Genomic DNA, 16,873 nt, shown 5'->3' with positions numbered 1-16,873 from the left:
CACCTCTTATTCTCAAAACAATAATGAAATACAAAATAACATTCATGAAAACAGCTCTATATTATTAAGTATTCTGGCAGCAGATGTCCACAATATACTACTCATCAAAAGACACTCGACAAGTGCGTTTTTGTGCAGACCTTTGCACTGTAACAAAGGACAAAACAACACCTGATTCACAAACATTCCAGAGGCTGAAGTCAACGTTGTGTTTTGACGATTTTTCACTATACAATGCAAACAAAATAATCAATTAAAGAGATGCATATTTTCTTTTCTTTTTTAAATCTCAATCATAAGATCAAAATTTATCTCCAGTTTTTTTCTTTCTTTTTGTTGAACAATCAAATAAAGGCATGACGAGAAGAAAAACAAGTCGCGTAAGGCGAAAATACAACATTTAGTCAAGTAGCTGTCGAACTCACAGAATGAAACTGAACGCAATGCAACGCAGCAAGACCGTATACTCGTAGCATCGTCAGTCCACTGCTCACGGCAAAGGCAGTGAAATTGACAAGAAGAGCGGGGTAGTAGTTGCGCTGAGAATGATAGCACGCTTTTCTGTACCTCTCTTCGTTTTAACTTTCTGAGCGTGTTTTTAATCCAAACATATCATATCCATGTTTTTGGAATCAGGAACCGACAAGAAATAAGGTGAAAGTGTTTTTAAATTGATTTCGACAAATTAATTTTGATAATAATTTTTATATATTTAATTTTCAGAGCTTGTTTTTAATCCAAATATAACATATTTATATGTTTTTGGAATCAGCAAATGATGGAAAATAAGATGAACGTAAATTTGGATCGTTTTATAAAAAAAATATTTTTTTTACAATTTTCAGATTTTTAATGACCAAAGTCATCAATTAATTTTTAAGCCACCAAGCTGAAATGCAATACCGAAGTCCGTGCTTCGTCGAAGATTACTTGACCAAAATTTCAACTAATTTGGTTGAAAAATGAGGGCGTGACAGTGCCGCCTCAACTTTCACGAAAAGCCGGATATGACGTCATCAAAGACATTTATCAAAAAAATGAAAAAAATTGTATGGGGATATCATACCCAGGAACTCTCATGTCAAATTTAATAAAGATCGGTCCAGTAGCTTAGTCGGAATCGCTCTACACACACACACACACACACACACACACACACACACACACACACACACACACACACACACACACACACACACACGCACGCACATACACCACGACCCTCGTCTCAATTCCCCCCTCTACGTTAAAACATTTTGTCAAAACTTGACTAAATGTAAAAAGCCAAATAGTCAGCTTCAACTTTATCCTCTTTAGGCTGCGAACCACCCAAAAGACCACACACCAAAATTTTGCTGAGTGACATTAACACTGTTTATATCTTCATGAAGGATCAGAATAGCATGACAAAAACATGGACATAAAACTATACATGGCACACATATTATGAGCACCTTTTTGCAGAGTAAAAACAAATTAACAAAAACGTAAAACCAAAATTCATTTTACAATATAACATATCTTCCTGCAGAACCAAAGCATGCATACAAACCTAGCAGGACAGGAAAGCTTTCAGATACATTATATGGCAAACTAACTCCCCTTCTTACAAAAGAAATAGAAGGGTACTTTTACACAAAATCAGAATACATCAACATTCTGTATACAATTCTTCAGTATATATGAAATACAAAGGTCAACACAGTTTTGCATGGTCATACTTGTATTGTATTCTATCTTCAGGACTATATATACAAAACAATTCGACAGAGAAATTGCAAGGCATCATATTCATTGCAATTGCTCTCAAAACCTCTGTGCAAAAAGGTGGAAAAACATCATCAAATCAATTTCAACATTGTGTGTACTATTGTCAAGGTTTATAAAAAAAAAATAAGGTAAAATGACCCTTTACATAGCAACATAAAATATGTATTACTCCGTCAGCATAAAAATCCCGAACACAAAAGCATACAATAAATTGCATTACAAAATGGTATTGTCTTGAAAATTCATCTGGAAAAAATGTGGATAAAATGTGGTCAAAAAAGTAAAAATATTATGAACTAAAATATATATTACAATACAACATATCTTCCTGCGGAATCAACCAAAGCATGCATAAAAACCTAGCAGGACAGGCATTAAAGCTTTCAGATACATTTAATGGCAAACTAACTTCCCTTCTTACAAAAGAAATAGAAGTGTAAATGGAAAAAAACAATCAGAATACACTTCTTCAGTATGTAAGATGATACAAAGGTCAACACAATTTTGCATGGTAATTCTAACATTGTATTATACTTTCAGGACTAAATTGCATACAAAACATTCGACAGAGGCATCATAATCATTACAATTTCTTTCAAAAACTCTGTGTGCAAAGGTGGACAAACATCATTAAAGCAAATTCAACAGTGTGTGAGCTTTTTCAGGGTTAATCAAATATAAAGGTAAAACAAAAATTCGTATGCCAACATAAAATATGTCTTACTCCTTTAGCACGACAATTACATGTAAAAAGAGCATACAAATAAATCGCATTACAAAATTGCGGTGTCTTGAAAAATCATCTATAGAAAGTTTGATAACATATCAGCATATCAGAGTTGATATTATGGCACATTTGCTACTTCAGCGTTAACCTGCTTCCAAGGAGGATTTGACAAAAATTGCAAGTCACCATAAGCACTGTATTTTCCTGCGAACTCTCCTAAACAATACGGGCAACAATCAATATTAAAATTAACACTCCACTTTCAGAGGTGAAATAAAAACCACACAACAATAGTTACGTTATATCTCTTTGTAGACTGAAACTGATTTGGAAAAAAGATTGTAGGAAGCCAAGCTCGGCGTCATCAAGAATGAACAGTTCAGCATTTGTTGTTGGAATACAAACGTTATTGTTCAGGTTTGTTTTATACACACACAAAATTTTACAATATTTTCATGTAACATTAATCAAATACAGTTTCGTGACATGTTTCGACAGGCTGGTACAGAGCTTGAAACAACACATTTCTGTTGATGCGCAAATTTACCATGAACATGCATAAAGCAATTTCATAAGCCACCGAGGCCATCAAAATCCGTGATTGTAAAATAAGATAAGTCAGCCATGAATATTGTTGTTTTGTTATATGTCACACAAAAAGCAGCTGATATTCGCAGGCTACACGATAACAAAATGACTAATCTATATAACATCCAAAATAAATACCAAGGTATTAAGTTTTAGGATATAAAGGTTTCTGATGCTTGTTTTTGGTTCAATAACACGAGACAAACAATGTGCACATGTGCTTCAACATGGATATGATGTAAAACAAAATGAAAACAAAAACTCTGTATATAAAATGAATACCTTGAAATGTGAATAAAAACATTTCGGAAGTATAGGAACGTTTTTAACACATGTTCAAAACATTAATTTAATAACTTGCTCTTTTTGACTGAAACAAAAAGAAAGTAACAAATGGCAAATTTGAAGGAAACAAAGAAAAGTTCAAAACTCACTTTTACCATAGCTTTTTGGATGTTATTGTGGCAAGCCAGAAAGGGGTAACCAGGAAACAATCCGTCATTATAAAACAACACAATGTAGAATTCTGAATAGCCACATAATGCAACAACAACAAAATCAACAACACAAAAAGCAAACAAACACAACAAAACAAAGTTAAAACATTACAAATTTAAGAAAATCCAGACCACGAGTATTTCTTTCGTCTTGTCAAAGATAGGTGTAACATTTAAACCTGGTTTTGTTTAATTACTTTGACATGATATTAGCGTAGTAGCACCTTGTCTCTATATAATACACAACAGTTCAAAGAGTTATCTTGAATTTGTAATCTTAACAGAAATATCAACTTTTTATTCAAACACGATACGAATCAGTAACGTTTTACGCAAATGCTGAAGCAAAGCAGCGAAACAACAAACAAACCCACAAGCTGGACAATAAAAGACAGACAGTAACTGAAGTATAATGTTATGAATCTATAACGCATCAAGTTTAACAATAAGGTTTAATTTCATCGAACAAGATAAACGTAATAACAAGCTGTACAAAACCAGACCATCAACATCATCACATGTTTTATTCTGTGAGATAAGAGTAGCATTTATAGTAAACCCACAGCAATTGCTAGATATGGAAACGTTATGTATTGGAACATTTCCAAGAATCGAAACCTACATTCGGAATTGTCATTCGTGAAACAGGATAGTTATCGGTACGAAACGACTTTCTTAAGACACAACAAAAAATGCCAAACCATTAAAATCCTGAAAGTTTCGAAGCAATCCATTCAGGCATTGCTGAAATACTGCGCATTTTTGTTATGGTACGCCTCAAAATGGACGCAAAAACCTCTCGTTTTCTACTACTCGTGCGCTCCACACCTGCACCAGTAGAAATGACATTACACAAGAGATACGCAATATATATGACTGGGCGCCCACATAAAATTGATAATCTTGCCTTCAGAAATAAGTTTAGTTTGAAGGTCGTGAAGGTCGACTAAAAAAGGATGAGTAAACTTTCTGGTGGATATCGCTTCAAGAGCTAAAAGCGAATCAGATACAATAAAAAAAGACTGATGTCTGGATTGATAAATTAATTTTAATGCCAAGATGATGGCCCTAAGTTCCACCGAGTTAGTTAGTTAGTTAGCTGTTGCTTTTCGGGTCCAGCGGACCATAATAGGCCAAATCAGGACCCCACAAGTTAATTTACACATTTTTAGATTAAAACAATTCTAATACATAAAATCCGTAACGTCACCCGAAGGCAACAAAAAAGTCAAAGCAAAACCCTATATGTCAAATAAATTAGGTAGTTTTAAAATTCAAATCTTAAAATAAAGACCAGACTCCTTTAAAAACCCCAAAAGAGCTGTAGAGCTGACCTCTGTAAAAATACTTTTCAAGCTCGAGGTGCCAAAATACTTTTCTCGTTGCAGCACACTTGGTGAGAAAATGACTCACAGTAAAACCAGTATCACAGGCGTGGCACCATGGTGCCTCTTCTCTTTTAAGCAGATGAACGTGAGTTTGATAAGTGTGACCAGTATGTAACCTGGCCAAAACACTTTCTTCTTTCCTATTTGAAACCACTAAAGGAAGTGGCTTTAACAGGTCAGGAAGAGTTTTATACAATTTGTTTTCCGTGCAGGTAGACCAACGGTCTTGCCAGAGTTTTAAGTTGTAACAAAGGGTCTTCCGGCGGCGGTCACGTGATACCTAAAACAGAAATCTTTGATCAGAAAAGTGTGCCATATAGCCAGGTGAAGGGCCTTAAATGGCATATTAAGTTTGAATGAAATGACACTGTTTTAGTTGGGGTACGAAAATGGGTGCAATAATTCTTTTACTCAGTTTAGTTCAACAGACTTGTAGGAATTAAGGAGCTTAGAAAATTCACGGCACATGAGGTAAGCAGTTCAGAAGTCTCTAGAAAAACCCGTGCCATCTAAGCTGCCTTTGAATTTTGTTCATTTAGTCTGCACATTCACCGGTAGTTTGTTTCATGTCTCGCTGACGTTACCATCAAAATAAAGACACGGCGATGTCAACACCAAAGACGTGCAAGAAATAACGTCAAAAAAGACAATTCTCATTGATATGATAATGATCAAATGGGTAGTTGTGAATGTTGATCTTTTAGCACAACCAAGATATGACCATCTGGAAACAACAACCGACTATATAGCTATTCTGATGAACACGTGGGGGAATTCGGGGGCTGTGATTGGATGGTCTCTTCCGATCATCAAAGCATAATGCGGCGGAAGTCGGCCATTTTACTCAATATCCAAAAGCATATTGAGAAAAATGGCCGACGCATGATTCCGGTTCACCCATCTGTACCATGTACCACGGCGATGTTTCTATCGACAACAGCATACACTGACAACTTAAAAGGCTGTTTCAACAACTGTGTTGTGAAGTCGAATGCACTTGGAGTCAGTTTTTCTTCCAAAGTCAGAAAGCGTGTAGCGGTGTGCATGTCTGCGCGAACATGATGCGCGTAAGAAGTTTGTCTGCTATCAAAACCTGAGATCAACGCATCGACGCAAAAACTGTCATTTTGTAAGTTTGGAACAACAAATCAAGGTCATAACAGCTATATAATCGCTATTGTGTTTTCAGCGTAGCAATAGGGTCCGATATTTAGACTCGTTCAAGTATAATGCGACTCGTCTTTGACTCGTCGGCATTATACTTGTCTCGTCTAAATATCGGACCCTATTGCTACGCTGAAAACACAATAGCTGGTAATGTTTCATGTGACACATTGTGATCGACAAATTATAATGATTCTCATTGGTTTGAAAGATATATTTACAGGTGTGTTTTTCTGGGGACCAGGATTCGTTCCTCACACCTTCCCAGCACTGAGAATTCGGTTATCTAGAGCAGCCATCTATAAATAGCCCAGCCAGCTGCACACAGCGAGCCAGCCAGTCAGCTGAGGGTCAGTGCCAGCAACAAACTGGCCTGTCTGACCGTAGCTGTAATACTCTTACTTACAACTTTACTTAATGATAGCTGAGCCGTTTGTTGCATTTTTTTCTTGAAATTTGACACATGACTAGATCGATTTCTGCAGATACCACTCAATGCAATTGTAATCCCATTTGAATTTGGTAAGAAGTATTTATCAGTACTAAATGATTGAGGTGCTTTGGTGTGTTTTGAAAGTGTTAGCACAGAAGTTTGTCATCATTGAAAAATAGCGTCATACACACTTTTACTACAGACATGATACAGTTTTGTTTTAGATGCAACAAGCATGCTAAACACAGTACAGCAAGCAAAACGAATGAAGCAAGCCTTACCTTTGCACCAGAAAGTAGAAACTGCTAATCCAATACACCTGCACTCCATTGTATCGTATACAACTTTCACAATTCATTTTGACGGCATCAACATTAGCACAGTCCACACAAAAACAACAAAATAAAACAGCACAGATACCAACACATTCACTTTCCTTTAGATAAGGCACATATTCATTCCAGTAGTGCTTGCTTTCCACAGAACAGAGAGCACAGTGAGTGGGAGTAGACACTCCTCCCAAAGTACTGACCAAACCCATAACCCACCTCCCCCTTTTTCCCCCCAGGCAAGTCTTGCTTCCCTAGAACTGTTTATTGCAACCAACAGCATAGCAACTCTACCAACAGGTCTAAGTTCCAGCAAAGCTACAAGATTAGAGGGAACTGAGATATGGGGGCATTTGTTTTAACATCTGGAGTCCATTTCCTGCTTAAGTGCCAAGGGGCCAGTTTCACTTGAAGCTGCCTACTATCAATTACGTGGGAATAAACATCCCTGGCTGGACACACAGCAAGCTAATTGCCTGGCTGACAGACTGGTGCAAGATAGTGGGGCATTAGAATGAAGGGAATGTGTTGTAAATCTCCTAGAAACAGCACTCGCCAGAGATAGTGAGATTCTGCTGGCCGCCATTTTGGATTTCCATTGCCCTGGTAACCAGTCAGTGCGGGCGCACTGGCAGGAACAACTGGGTCAGCTAGGCCGCGAACCGAATTCTGACCTGCACAGCGCGGCTGAGAAGGTGTGTCCTGCAAAACGGGCGCAGTGGCGTGGTGGTAAGACGTCGGCCTCCTAATCGGGAGGTCATGAGTTCGAATCCCGGTCGCTGCCGCCTGGTGGGTTAAGAGTGGAGATTTTTCAGATCTCCCAGGTCAACTTATGTGCAGACCTGCTAGTGACTTAACCCCTTCGTGTGTACACGCAAGCACAAGACCAAGTGCGCACGGAAAATATCCTGTAATCCATGTCGGAGTTTGGTGGGTTATGAAAACACGAAACTACCCAGCATGCCTACTCAACGAAAGCGGAGTGAGCTGACTATGCTCTCAGAGCATGGTGTGGGGAACCCAAATGGGCAAACGAGCTCACACGTAACCAGAAAAATTCTGGAACGCTGAAGAAGAAGAAGTTCCTGCAAAGAAATGTCGATTTGGCCAAGCGCCTGCGCGATCGGCGATGAAGTCCTAAACTGATTGTGTCCAAGACTGTAGTGTACACACTCTGTACTTGACTGTCACCATTGATGAAAAGAAAACCAAAATATTGCCGTTATATAAAGAAAGCGTCATCTGTTTTACTCTTACATGTTCACAAAAAGTCATCGACTAATTCACAGTAGTATCACCACGAAACACACATCAGCGCTGTCCTGTCGTTTTTTCGATGGTTATCCTGCAAAATACATGTTATTATTATCATGTGGGGGAAAGTTTGCCATGAGAGTAAACGTCAGCATACACACACACACACACACACACACACACACACACACACACACACACTCACACACATACTTACACACACAGACACACACGCGTACACATACACTTTCACTCACACACACACACACACACACACACACATACACATTCACTCACACACACACACACCAATAAACACATACAAACCACCGACAAAGAACAGACAGCCAGCCAGGCAGACAGACACTAACACATATAATATAATACCGTCCCTGTCATACCATATCTTTGATTGTTTGCAAACTTGTGTACACAAACTGTGCATATATTTGACACGTCTTAAATTTACTTTCAGGTAACCCAATTTCGTCATGGTTGTTTTGTTTGTGTTTAAACTGACTCAAATCAACACTTACTCCAAATACACATGACTTTCTGTACACGTTGCCATGGCACCCAGTCTCCTGCCGGCTTCCTTAGCAGCGACCTTCACTTTCAACGCAACAGTCTTCGCACTGGGATGAGGAACTTTAAAGCGTTTGGTTCCCTGCATTACCTTGTTGATGAAGTACAGCACCAGGTTATACCAGTCCTCGTCCAAAATCACCAACTGATCCCACAGAAAAAAAGGTCAATGTCATTACAATGTACTCCAGACCATTGCTGCACAACGATTTTTGATCCAAAGTAGGAGGTGAGTATGCCTTGTTATTCTACATACAGGGCCGGACCAAATGAGTTGTAAGGGGGGGGGGGGTTCCTCCTTTTTTGGGGGGGCAAATCAGCGAAGTGGCGAAGCCACAAGCGCGCAGGTATGCACCCCCGGAAATTTTTTGAAAAACGGTTAAAATCTGTGCAATCTGGTGCATTCTGGGCCTTGTTTTGAGGGTTAAGAGCAGCATTGTTTTGGTGCTAAAACTATACTGTTCAAAAAAAGAAACGCATAGTTGCTACTTGCCAAATTTGTTTTATTTTTCGAAAAAATTAACAGAAAATCCAATATTTAGATTATTTGTTTGAAATTTGGTATGGACACAGTTGAATGCACACACAGTTCATTTGCATCTTCAAATCAATCAGTCAATCAATACGATTGGGTGCCGAGGCTGTCAAGTCAGTAGGGGGTGTGACTGCCTTGAGCAGCAACAACTGCCCGGCACCTTCTGGGCATGGACTGGATCAGATGCCGGATATCTTGCTGTGGGATGGTGTCCCACTCCTCCTGAAGTGCCTGCAATAGATCGCGGTGATTTGCCGGTGCTTCTTCTCGCCTGCGCACACGTCTGTCCAATTCATCCCAGAGGTGTTCTATCGGGTTCATGTCTGGCGACATGGATGGCCAGGGAAGCACCTGGACATGGTGGTCGGTGAGGAACTGGGTGGTGAGTCGTGCTGTGTGCGGGCGAGCGTTGTCCTGCTGGAATATGGCATCCTGGTCAGCCAGAAGAGGAAGGGCGTGTGGGCGCAGAATTTCCTCCACGTATCGCTGGGCAGTTATGCGCCCTTGGACGTGCACCAGGGTGCTCCTTCCAGCGGTATTGATCGCCCCCCACACCATGACGCCTCCACCACCATGAACGGGTGCCTCATCCACACAGTTGGGCGCGTAACGTTCGTTTACTCTCCGGTAGACCCTCCTCCGACCATCATGTCGCTGGAGCAGGAAGTAGGACTCGTCGCTGAACCACACGTGTCTCCAGTGATTCCGGACGGTCCAGCGAAGGTGCTGGTTGCCCCACTGCACTCGGTTCTGGCGATGGCGGCGGGTGAGGACAGCTCCTCTGTGAGGTCTGCGAGCTCTCAAACCAGCTTCATGCAGGCGGTTCCGCACGGTCTGGTCCGATAATCGGTGTGGCCCGGGGAGAGCCTGGACAGAAGATGAGGCCGACAGGAAACGATTCCGGAGGTGGCGGAGCCGTATGAAGCGGTCGTGAGCAGCAGTTGTCGCCCTTGGTCTTCCCGCTCGTGGCAAGTCAGCAACGGAGCCAGTGGCTTGAAACCTGACCCACAGTCTACTGATGGTGCTCTGGGACACGTGGAAGTGCCTGGCGATTGCACTTTGACTTTGGCCTGCTTGTAAACGACCCAATGCAATTTGGCGGTCTTCTCTGCTCAATCGGGCCATCTTTCGTCGCTGAATTGTCGTCTGATTTCTTTGTGGCGAACAATCCGCTTTTATGGGTTTTGGAAGACATGGTGAGAGCTCAATATTCCCCGAGTTTCACGAGATTACACTGAAGCATGACGAGTGGTCATGCCAAATGAGCAATTTTGACATTGTAGCCACTGATAACGCATGCGTCACGTGCAGAGCTCACTTGTGGCAATGGACGAAAGGTCGACGACCAGATAAACATTTTCTGCAGTTTGGTGGATATCCTTGTAGCCATATAACTAAATTAACCAAATATTACAAGCTATGCGTTTCTTTTTTTGAACAGTATAGTAAAAAAAAAACCACTCAAAGCAAGGTACATGCTTTTTACAGGGGTGGGGTTCCGGAACCCCTGGAACCCCCCCCCCCCCCCCCCCTGGGTCCGGCCCTGTACATACGTGAGAGAGACCACCCAATACATAACAATGCTGTTCACTTCATACGTGTAAATATCATGTAAATGAGGTCAACGGGTCAAGCTCCGTGATTAGCTATAAGGACGCGGGACTACTTTTGCAAAAAAAATGACAACTTCACCAAACTCATAATGTTCTGATGAGCATTCCATGACAATGCATGAGCGATGAACTATAAAATTACCTTTTTGCTGCGCCAACATTTGACGAATATTATGAAACGAAACATAGACACTTTCTTACACATGCCCAGAACAAAAACACTCGGAAAAAAACACCCACAACTTCGTGTGTGTGTTTTAGTCACTAGTGTTAATTAGACCAAGGGACCACATGCCAACCTAAAATAGAGTTAAGGACGTACCTCCTGGGAGCGAGTCTCCTTGTTTCGTGTCTGGCGTGTGTCACAGCTGTCGGCAAGGTGATGGCGGACAGGTGACACCCTGGAAACTATTGTCACCGCCTTTTTGAGCTGACGGTACTCGCTTCTGCTCAAATGTTGTCGCCTGTACAATGACACCCGGCAATGTTAACTAACAACTGAAGCGCCTGCGTGTGTGCTAGCTTTCCGTATGTACCCCTTCAGGTCTGTTACCGAATTTTTGTATCAGACACACAAACACTTTACTTCAGTTTGCATATACATCTGTCAAGCATTTTTTTTTTTAGATTTGTCTAAGTTTCAAAATTCAAGAAGCTTGTATTATCTGGGAATTTTGCCTGCAGATGTTGAAATAAAAAACATTTAAAACACCTGTCAGCTTGAATTCATCACGAAGGTCAACACAAATGTCATCCATAAAGCATTACGATTGATTTGAGCAGTGATAACTATCCCTGCATGCTGTTTCGTTGGTAATACACGTTACAAAGTGAACTGTTACCTGTAGTACATTTTACTCGTTTGCTTTCGCTTTTCCTCGATCTTCTCACGGAGTGTTTCTGTGGAGAATGTGTCCTTTGAAACAGCGCAGGCCAGGAGAATGAACTCGCAATGACAGTAGTTGAGCAGCGAAGTCGTCAGCGCTCGGGCCATTTCACCGGCGTAGGCTAAAGCAGCCTCTTTGATGGCCTCGTCTTTCCAACACAGGACAAGAATTACGGGTGGCTTGTTCTGAGAAAGGAAAAGAGTTTGCTGACTGTCTTTGGGCGGGTTGGAGGTCTGCATGTTCAGCGCTAGAGCCAGGTATTTAGATGTCCATGCGCTGTACTGGTTGCCTGCTGCATACTCTCCCAGAGCTGACTTGACTTTGTCTTCAATCTTGTGGTCAAATGGAGTTGTCTCAAGCTGATGTTCGTCCAGAAGGTCTATGAGACACGGACACACACAGATGAAAAAAGAGACACAGAGGCACATAGACAGAACACACACACACACGCACACGCACACACACACACACACACACACACATACACACACACACACACACTAACACACACACACCCATACACACACACACACACACACATAAACGCGCGCGCTAGCACAGAGGTTTCTGAAATTGGATAATCTGTACACATTGTGTCCATGCTCTAAATTATACAGGTGTGTGTGAGTATGTGCGAGCGTATTTACGTGCGATCGTGCATGCGTAGGTGCGCGCATGCGTGTGTGTTTGCTCGGGCGCGTGTATGTATGTGTGTGTGTGTGTGTGTGTGTGTGTGTGTGTGTGCGCGTGTGTGTGTGTGTGTGTGTGTGTGTGTGTGTGTGTGTGTGTGTGTGTGTGTGTGTGTGTGTAAAGTCATTCCGAGAAAACTACTGGACCGATCTTCGTGAAACTTCACATGAGAGTTCCTGGGTAAGATATCCCCAGATATGTTTCCTTTTTTCGATAGATGTCTTTGATGACGTCATATCCGGCTTTTTTGTGAAAGTTGAGGCGGCACTGTCACACCCTCATTGTTTAACCAAATTAATTGACATTTTAATTAAGCAATTTTCGACAAAGTTCGGGCTATGGGATTGTATTTCAGCTCGGAAGCTTAATAATTAGTTGATTATTAAAATCGAATTTTGAGAAACAGATTAAAGAATTGCATTGTATTCCTCATCTTCTCCTGAATTCAAAAATATATAGATATGTCATATTTACTATAAAAATGTGTACAGAATGAAAGAAAATAGGTTAAGTAAGTACTACACTGCCCTGACTCTCTTCCCACACTGTGTTAAGAAAATTTTCTTCCCGACGCTTCCGTCATCTGCTTCAGGGGAAATTCAAATAGGTTGGTGAAGCTATTTATCTCTATAAATGAAGTATTACGAAGTGTTGCACATTGAGATAGGTCAGGTTAGTTCTGTTAGTGTCTATACTTAATGCCAATGGGTTTTTCGGGTTTGTATTTCGCGTATTTTACCCGTGAATCGGCCGAATGACGGACCCGTCGCTGCACAGCTGCAAAGTTTGTCGCTTCGAGCGCAAAATCGTGAGGAAAACGCGTCTTGTAAGTAATGCTAATACATTCTACCAAAACCTAAACATGTCTGCACCAATCCTGCCAAGTGTCGTAGTTGTAGTCCCCCGCAAACAGCTGTAATCGTAAGAAGAATGTGATCATTCCTGCAGATTTGTGTGTCGTGCACCCGATTTGACCGAATTTTAGCGTGTCGTACACCCGCTGTGACGTTTTTCACGTCGTGACGTCCACCCGATGCTCACGTTCTGTGTCGTCTCTCCGATCGTGCACTTACCTTTTGCACATGACCTTGTTTGTTCGTATTCTGATCGTCTTGGAGTGATTTTTCAGGGACAACATGGATCAGGTCATGGAAGTTGTGGAAGAAGAAGAAGCGGAGTTATCCGCTGAATTTATGGATAGTTACCTGGACATAGTCCAAACTCCAGAAAAGGAGGCAAAGGTGACACCCAAAGAAACATCGACACCCAAAGAGAAATCGACATGTAAGTTATATTTTATTATTATGTAAGCCTGTGCAGGATCATGTTTATGGGCCGCTCACACGTGGATTCTTGCACACGTCGATTTTTGTCAAAATTCAGGTTTAGCGACAACAATGATGTAGCTGTAAACCTATTGAACTGACAGCTGACAGGCATGCTGACTCGTGCGCGTCTGTTCTCCCTGAACCGTCAGGACTTACTACCATGAAGTTCCTCTCGTCACTCTGTATGACCAGACACCCTTCCTCGATGTATTTCAATCGAGGGTAAAATGCAGGAAATACTTTTCCTACCAATGTAGCGGTAGCATGAACTTCATTCAACTGGCCATGTTTCATTTGCTCCTTGGTCAATTCTGAGTACTCCATTGGCTCTTTGTTTAAGAACTTTACGTCATAAAAAGCTAGCTGCTCCTTAAGTGAACTCAAACCAAGCGACCGGTGAGCAGTGCTCCCAGTCACCTTCCCTGTGGCCCTCAGTTGGTGCCATTCTGGTGTCCTTTGCTGTAGGATGCATCTTGTAGTTGTCATGCCTGTGTCCTCTGTGTGGCGGATGGTTTCCTGCCCTGACGCACCATCCGCCACACAGACATAGTTGCTCTGATGCTGGAGGTCAAGAGGTTGTGTACCCAGACAGTACATCTGGTCAGCGCCTTGTAGCTTGGCCGAAATCTGGCAAAGCTTGTCTGTTGTGTCGAGACTTGTCTTCACTGTGGCAGCAATTTCAAACAAAGAGGACTGTAGGCTACTGATAACAAACACGAATTTGGAGTTTCTCCAATCAGGCTGGCCTAAATGTTTAAATTTCTTTACCCCTTCTTCCTTGAGACACGCCATCTCTCGCATCTGTCTGATGCGTGCGCTTACTAACTGCACGGCAGTCTGAACTTCAGTGTGGGTGAGAGTACCAAGCTCTGCTTTTTCAGTCATGTCTTTGAGAAGCTGCAGTTCTTGGGTCTTTCTTTCTTTTAGCTCAGCAAATGTAGGTGTATTCTCACACCCGAAGAGGTCTGCATCTCCATGTTGATGAGTCAAAGAACCGTTGATCTTCTTGGAGTCAAAGCTGACTTTCACTTGCTTTGCGTGACTAGCGACAGTTTCCATGCATTCTTGGATGACACCAGGCTTGAGCTCTGTTTTGATTATTGAGGATGTCTCCAGAAATTTTGGTGTTGGGACAACAAAGTTGATTTTTGCATCCTGGGGCACCAGTTTGCTATCCACTGATGACCCATCAAGAAGCTGCCCATGATGCTTGGGACCCCCCAGAAATCGCAGGAATTTCCCATGAAACAGTTTGTAACCTGTTCGCCAGAACAGCTTGACGTCTTTGCTGTATCGCATGGCCTTCGTGGAGCCACTAGCGAAGAAGCGAACGACATCCAAAGACAATTTGAAAGAGATATTGTCCAAAGGGAATTTGTCTGTAGCAACCAGCTAGTGGAACTGAATCCATGTCTGTAAATGCCCACTCTGTTCTAGTCTTTTCACTACTTCTGGCAGCAGTTCGTGCAACTGTTCTTCAGCAGTCCTTCCTGAAACACTGCAAGGACGTTCAAATTCATCAGGCACTGGAGATAAGTCACATGACTTTGTGTTCTCAGCAGTCCTTCCGGAAACACTGCAAGGACGTTCAAGTTCATCAGGCACTGGAGACAAGTCAGGTGACTTTTTCTTCTCTGAAAGAACAACAATTTTGTTCGCACTGGTCCCCACAATTCTCTTCCCTTCTTTGGCTACATCAGATGGTTTAACCTTATACACTTGAGCGACATATGATTTGTGTCCGGTTGTGGGGTTTGTTGTTAACGTGCGTAATGTCAACCTTTCATCAGGATGTCTGTTTACATTATGTCCAATTATTTCGGAGAAGTTTGCAAACGTTTCCTCACAGTGGTAACAGCAATATTCCATATGAACTGCTGAAACACAAGTAACAAGAAGGGCAAAGCCCATACGACTCACATGCTTGACCTTGACCTTTAAATGACCTTGACCTTCAGGTGATATTAAAAGTCAAACAACTGAAGCTGGCAATGACACCATACATTCAGAACTATTTTACACATTTTTCCACCCAAAATACACCACATGACCTTGACTCCAGGTCAAGGTCACACAAGACATGGCTATCAATTCAACAGATAGGAAGCACATTGGTGTTTATTGGCACTTTCTACCAAGATACATTGTCATTTAGTGGTAAAGTCACGTTTTGGACACATTTCAGAGGGGTCAAAATGACCTTGACCTTGAAGCAAGGTCAACCAAACTGGTATCAAAAGATAGGGCTCACTATGCCCTATATACCACTTGTAGCTCGGGTCGACATTTTCAAAAACTTGGGAGAAAATTGGGAAAATGTGAAAAATAACTGTTTTTAAAGGCCCGTGACCTTGACCTTGAAGCAAGGTCAAGTCACTATGTATGTTTTTTTAAGGTCTTGTCATCATACACCATCATGCCACATTTGGCGCTGATAGACTTCATAGCGGCTGAGAAAAAATCCAACGTTTAAGTTTTTGGGACAGACGGCCGGACGGAGGGACGGACGACTAGGCTGAGTACATAGACTCACTTTTGCTTCGCATGTGAGTCAAAAATCTCTTTGTTTATAATCAGTGTAACTTCTGTAAGATGTTTAAAGATCCATTTGGACAGGGGCATACCAGCTACCTGCATCGCACAATGCAGTGTATCTACCCTAGACTGTCATGTCAACCCAACTGTGGGGCCTGGATGGAAGATAACTTTATTCCTGCCCCAACACCCCTTTGCAATGGTTGAAAGGTAAGCGAGACTAAGAGTACTTACCAAGGTGTCTTTATCCACATTGGTGGTAAGATCCGGCTATTGTCATCTCCATGACTGTGTCTGAAAATGACTCCATGCCAGTCAGAATACAAAAGAACAAAGCTATACATGTAATTCGTGTTTATGTATGGGGGATGACACAATGTAACAAGTGAGAAAGGTCATGTGCAAAAGGTAAGTGCACGATCGGAGAGACGACACAGAACGTGAGCATCGGGTGGACGTCACGACGTGAAAAACGTCACAGCGGGTGTACGACACGCTAAAATTCGGTCAAATCGGGTGCACGACACACAAATCTGCAGGAATGATCACA

General features: G+C 41.8%; 1 protein-coding gene across 1 annotated transcript in view; it reads right to left on the bottom strand.

The window, feature by feature from the left end:
- Positions 1-1,350: 1,350 nt before the first annotated feature.
- LOC138951494 (uncharacterized) overlaps positions 1,351-16,873 on the bottom strand; it is a 35,183-nt gene continuing 19,660 nt past the window's right edge. Inside the window, exons 6-10 of the mRNA XM_070323098.1 lie at positions 11,726-12,149; positions 11,206-11,347; positions 8,687-8,880; positions 8,154-8,241; positions 1,351-5,250 (exon numbers count right to left, since the gene is read on the bottom strand). Of these exons, the coding sequence (XP_070179199.1) occupies positions 8,208-8,241; positions 8,687-8,880; positions 11,206-11,347; positions 11,726-12,149 (794 nt within the window). The 3' untranslated portion in view covers positions 1,351-5,250; positions 8,154-8,207. The remainder of the gene's footprint in view (positions 5,251-8,153; positions 8,242-8,686; positions 8,881-11,205; positions 11,348-11,725; positions 12,150-16,873) is intronic.

Source organism: Littorina saxatilis, linkage group LG16 (genome assembly GCF_037325665.1).
Source record: "Littorina saxatilis isolate snail1 linkage group LG16, US_GU_Lsax_2.0, whole genome shotgun sequence".
NCBI classification, from domain to species: domain Eukaryota; kingdom Metazoa; phylum Mollusca; class Gastropoda; order Littorinimorpha; family Littorinidae; genus Littorina; species Littorina saxatilis.
This window is presented reverse-complemented; position numbering and strand designations above follow the sequence as displayed.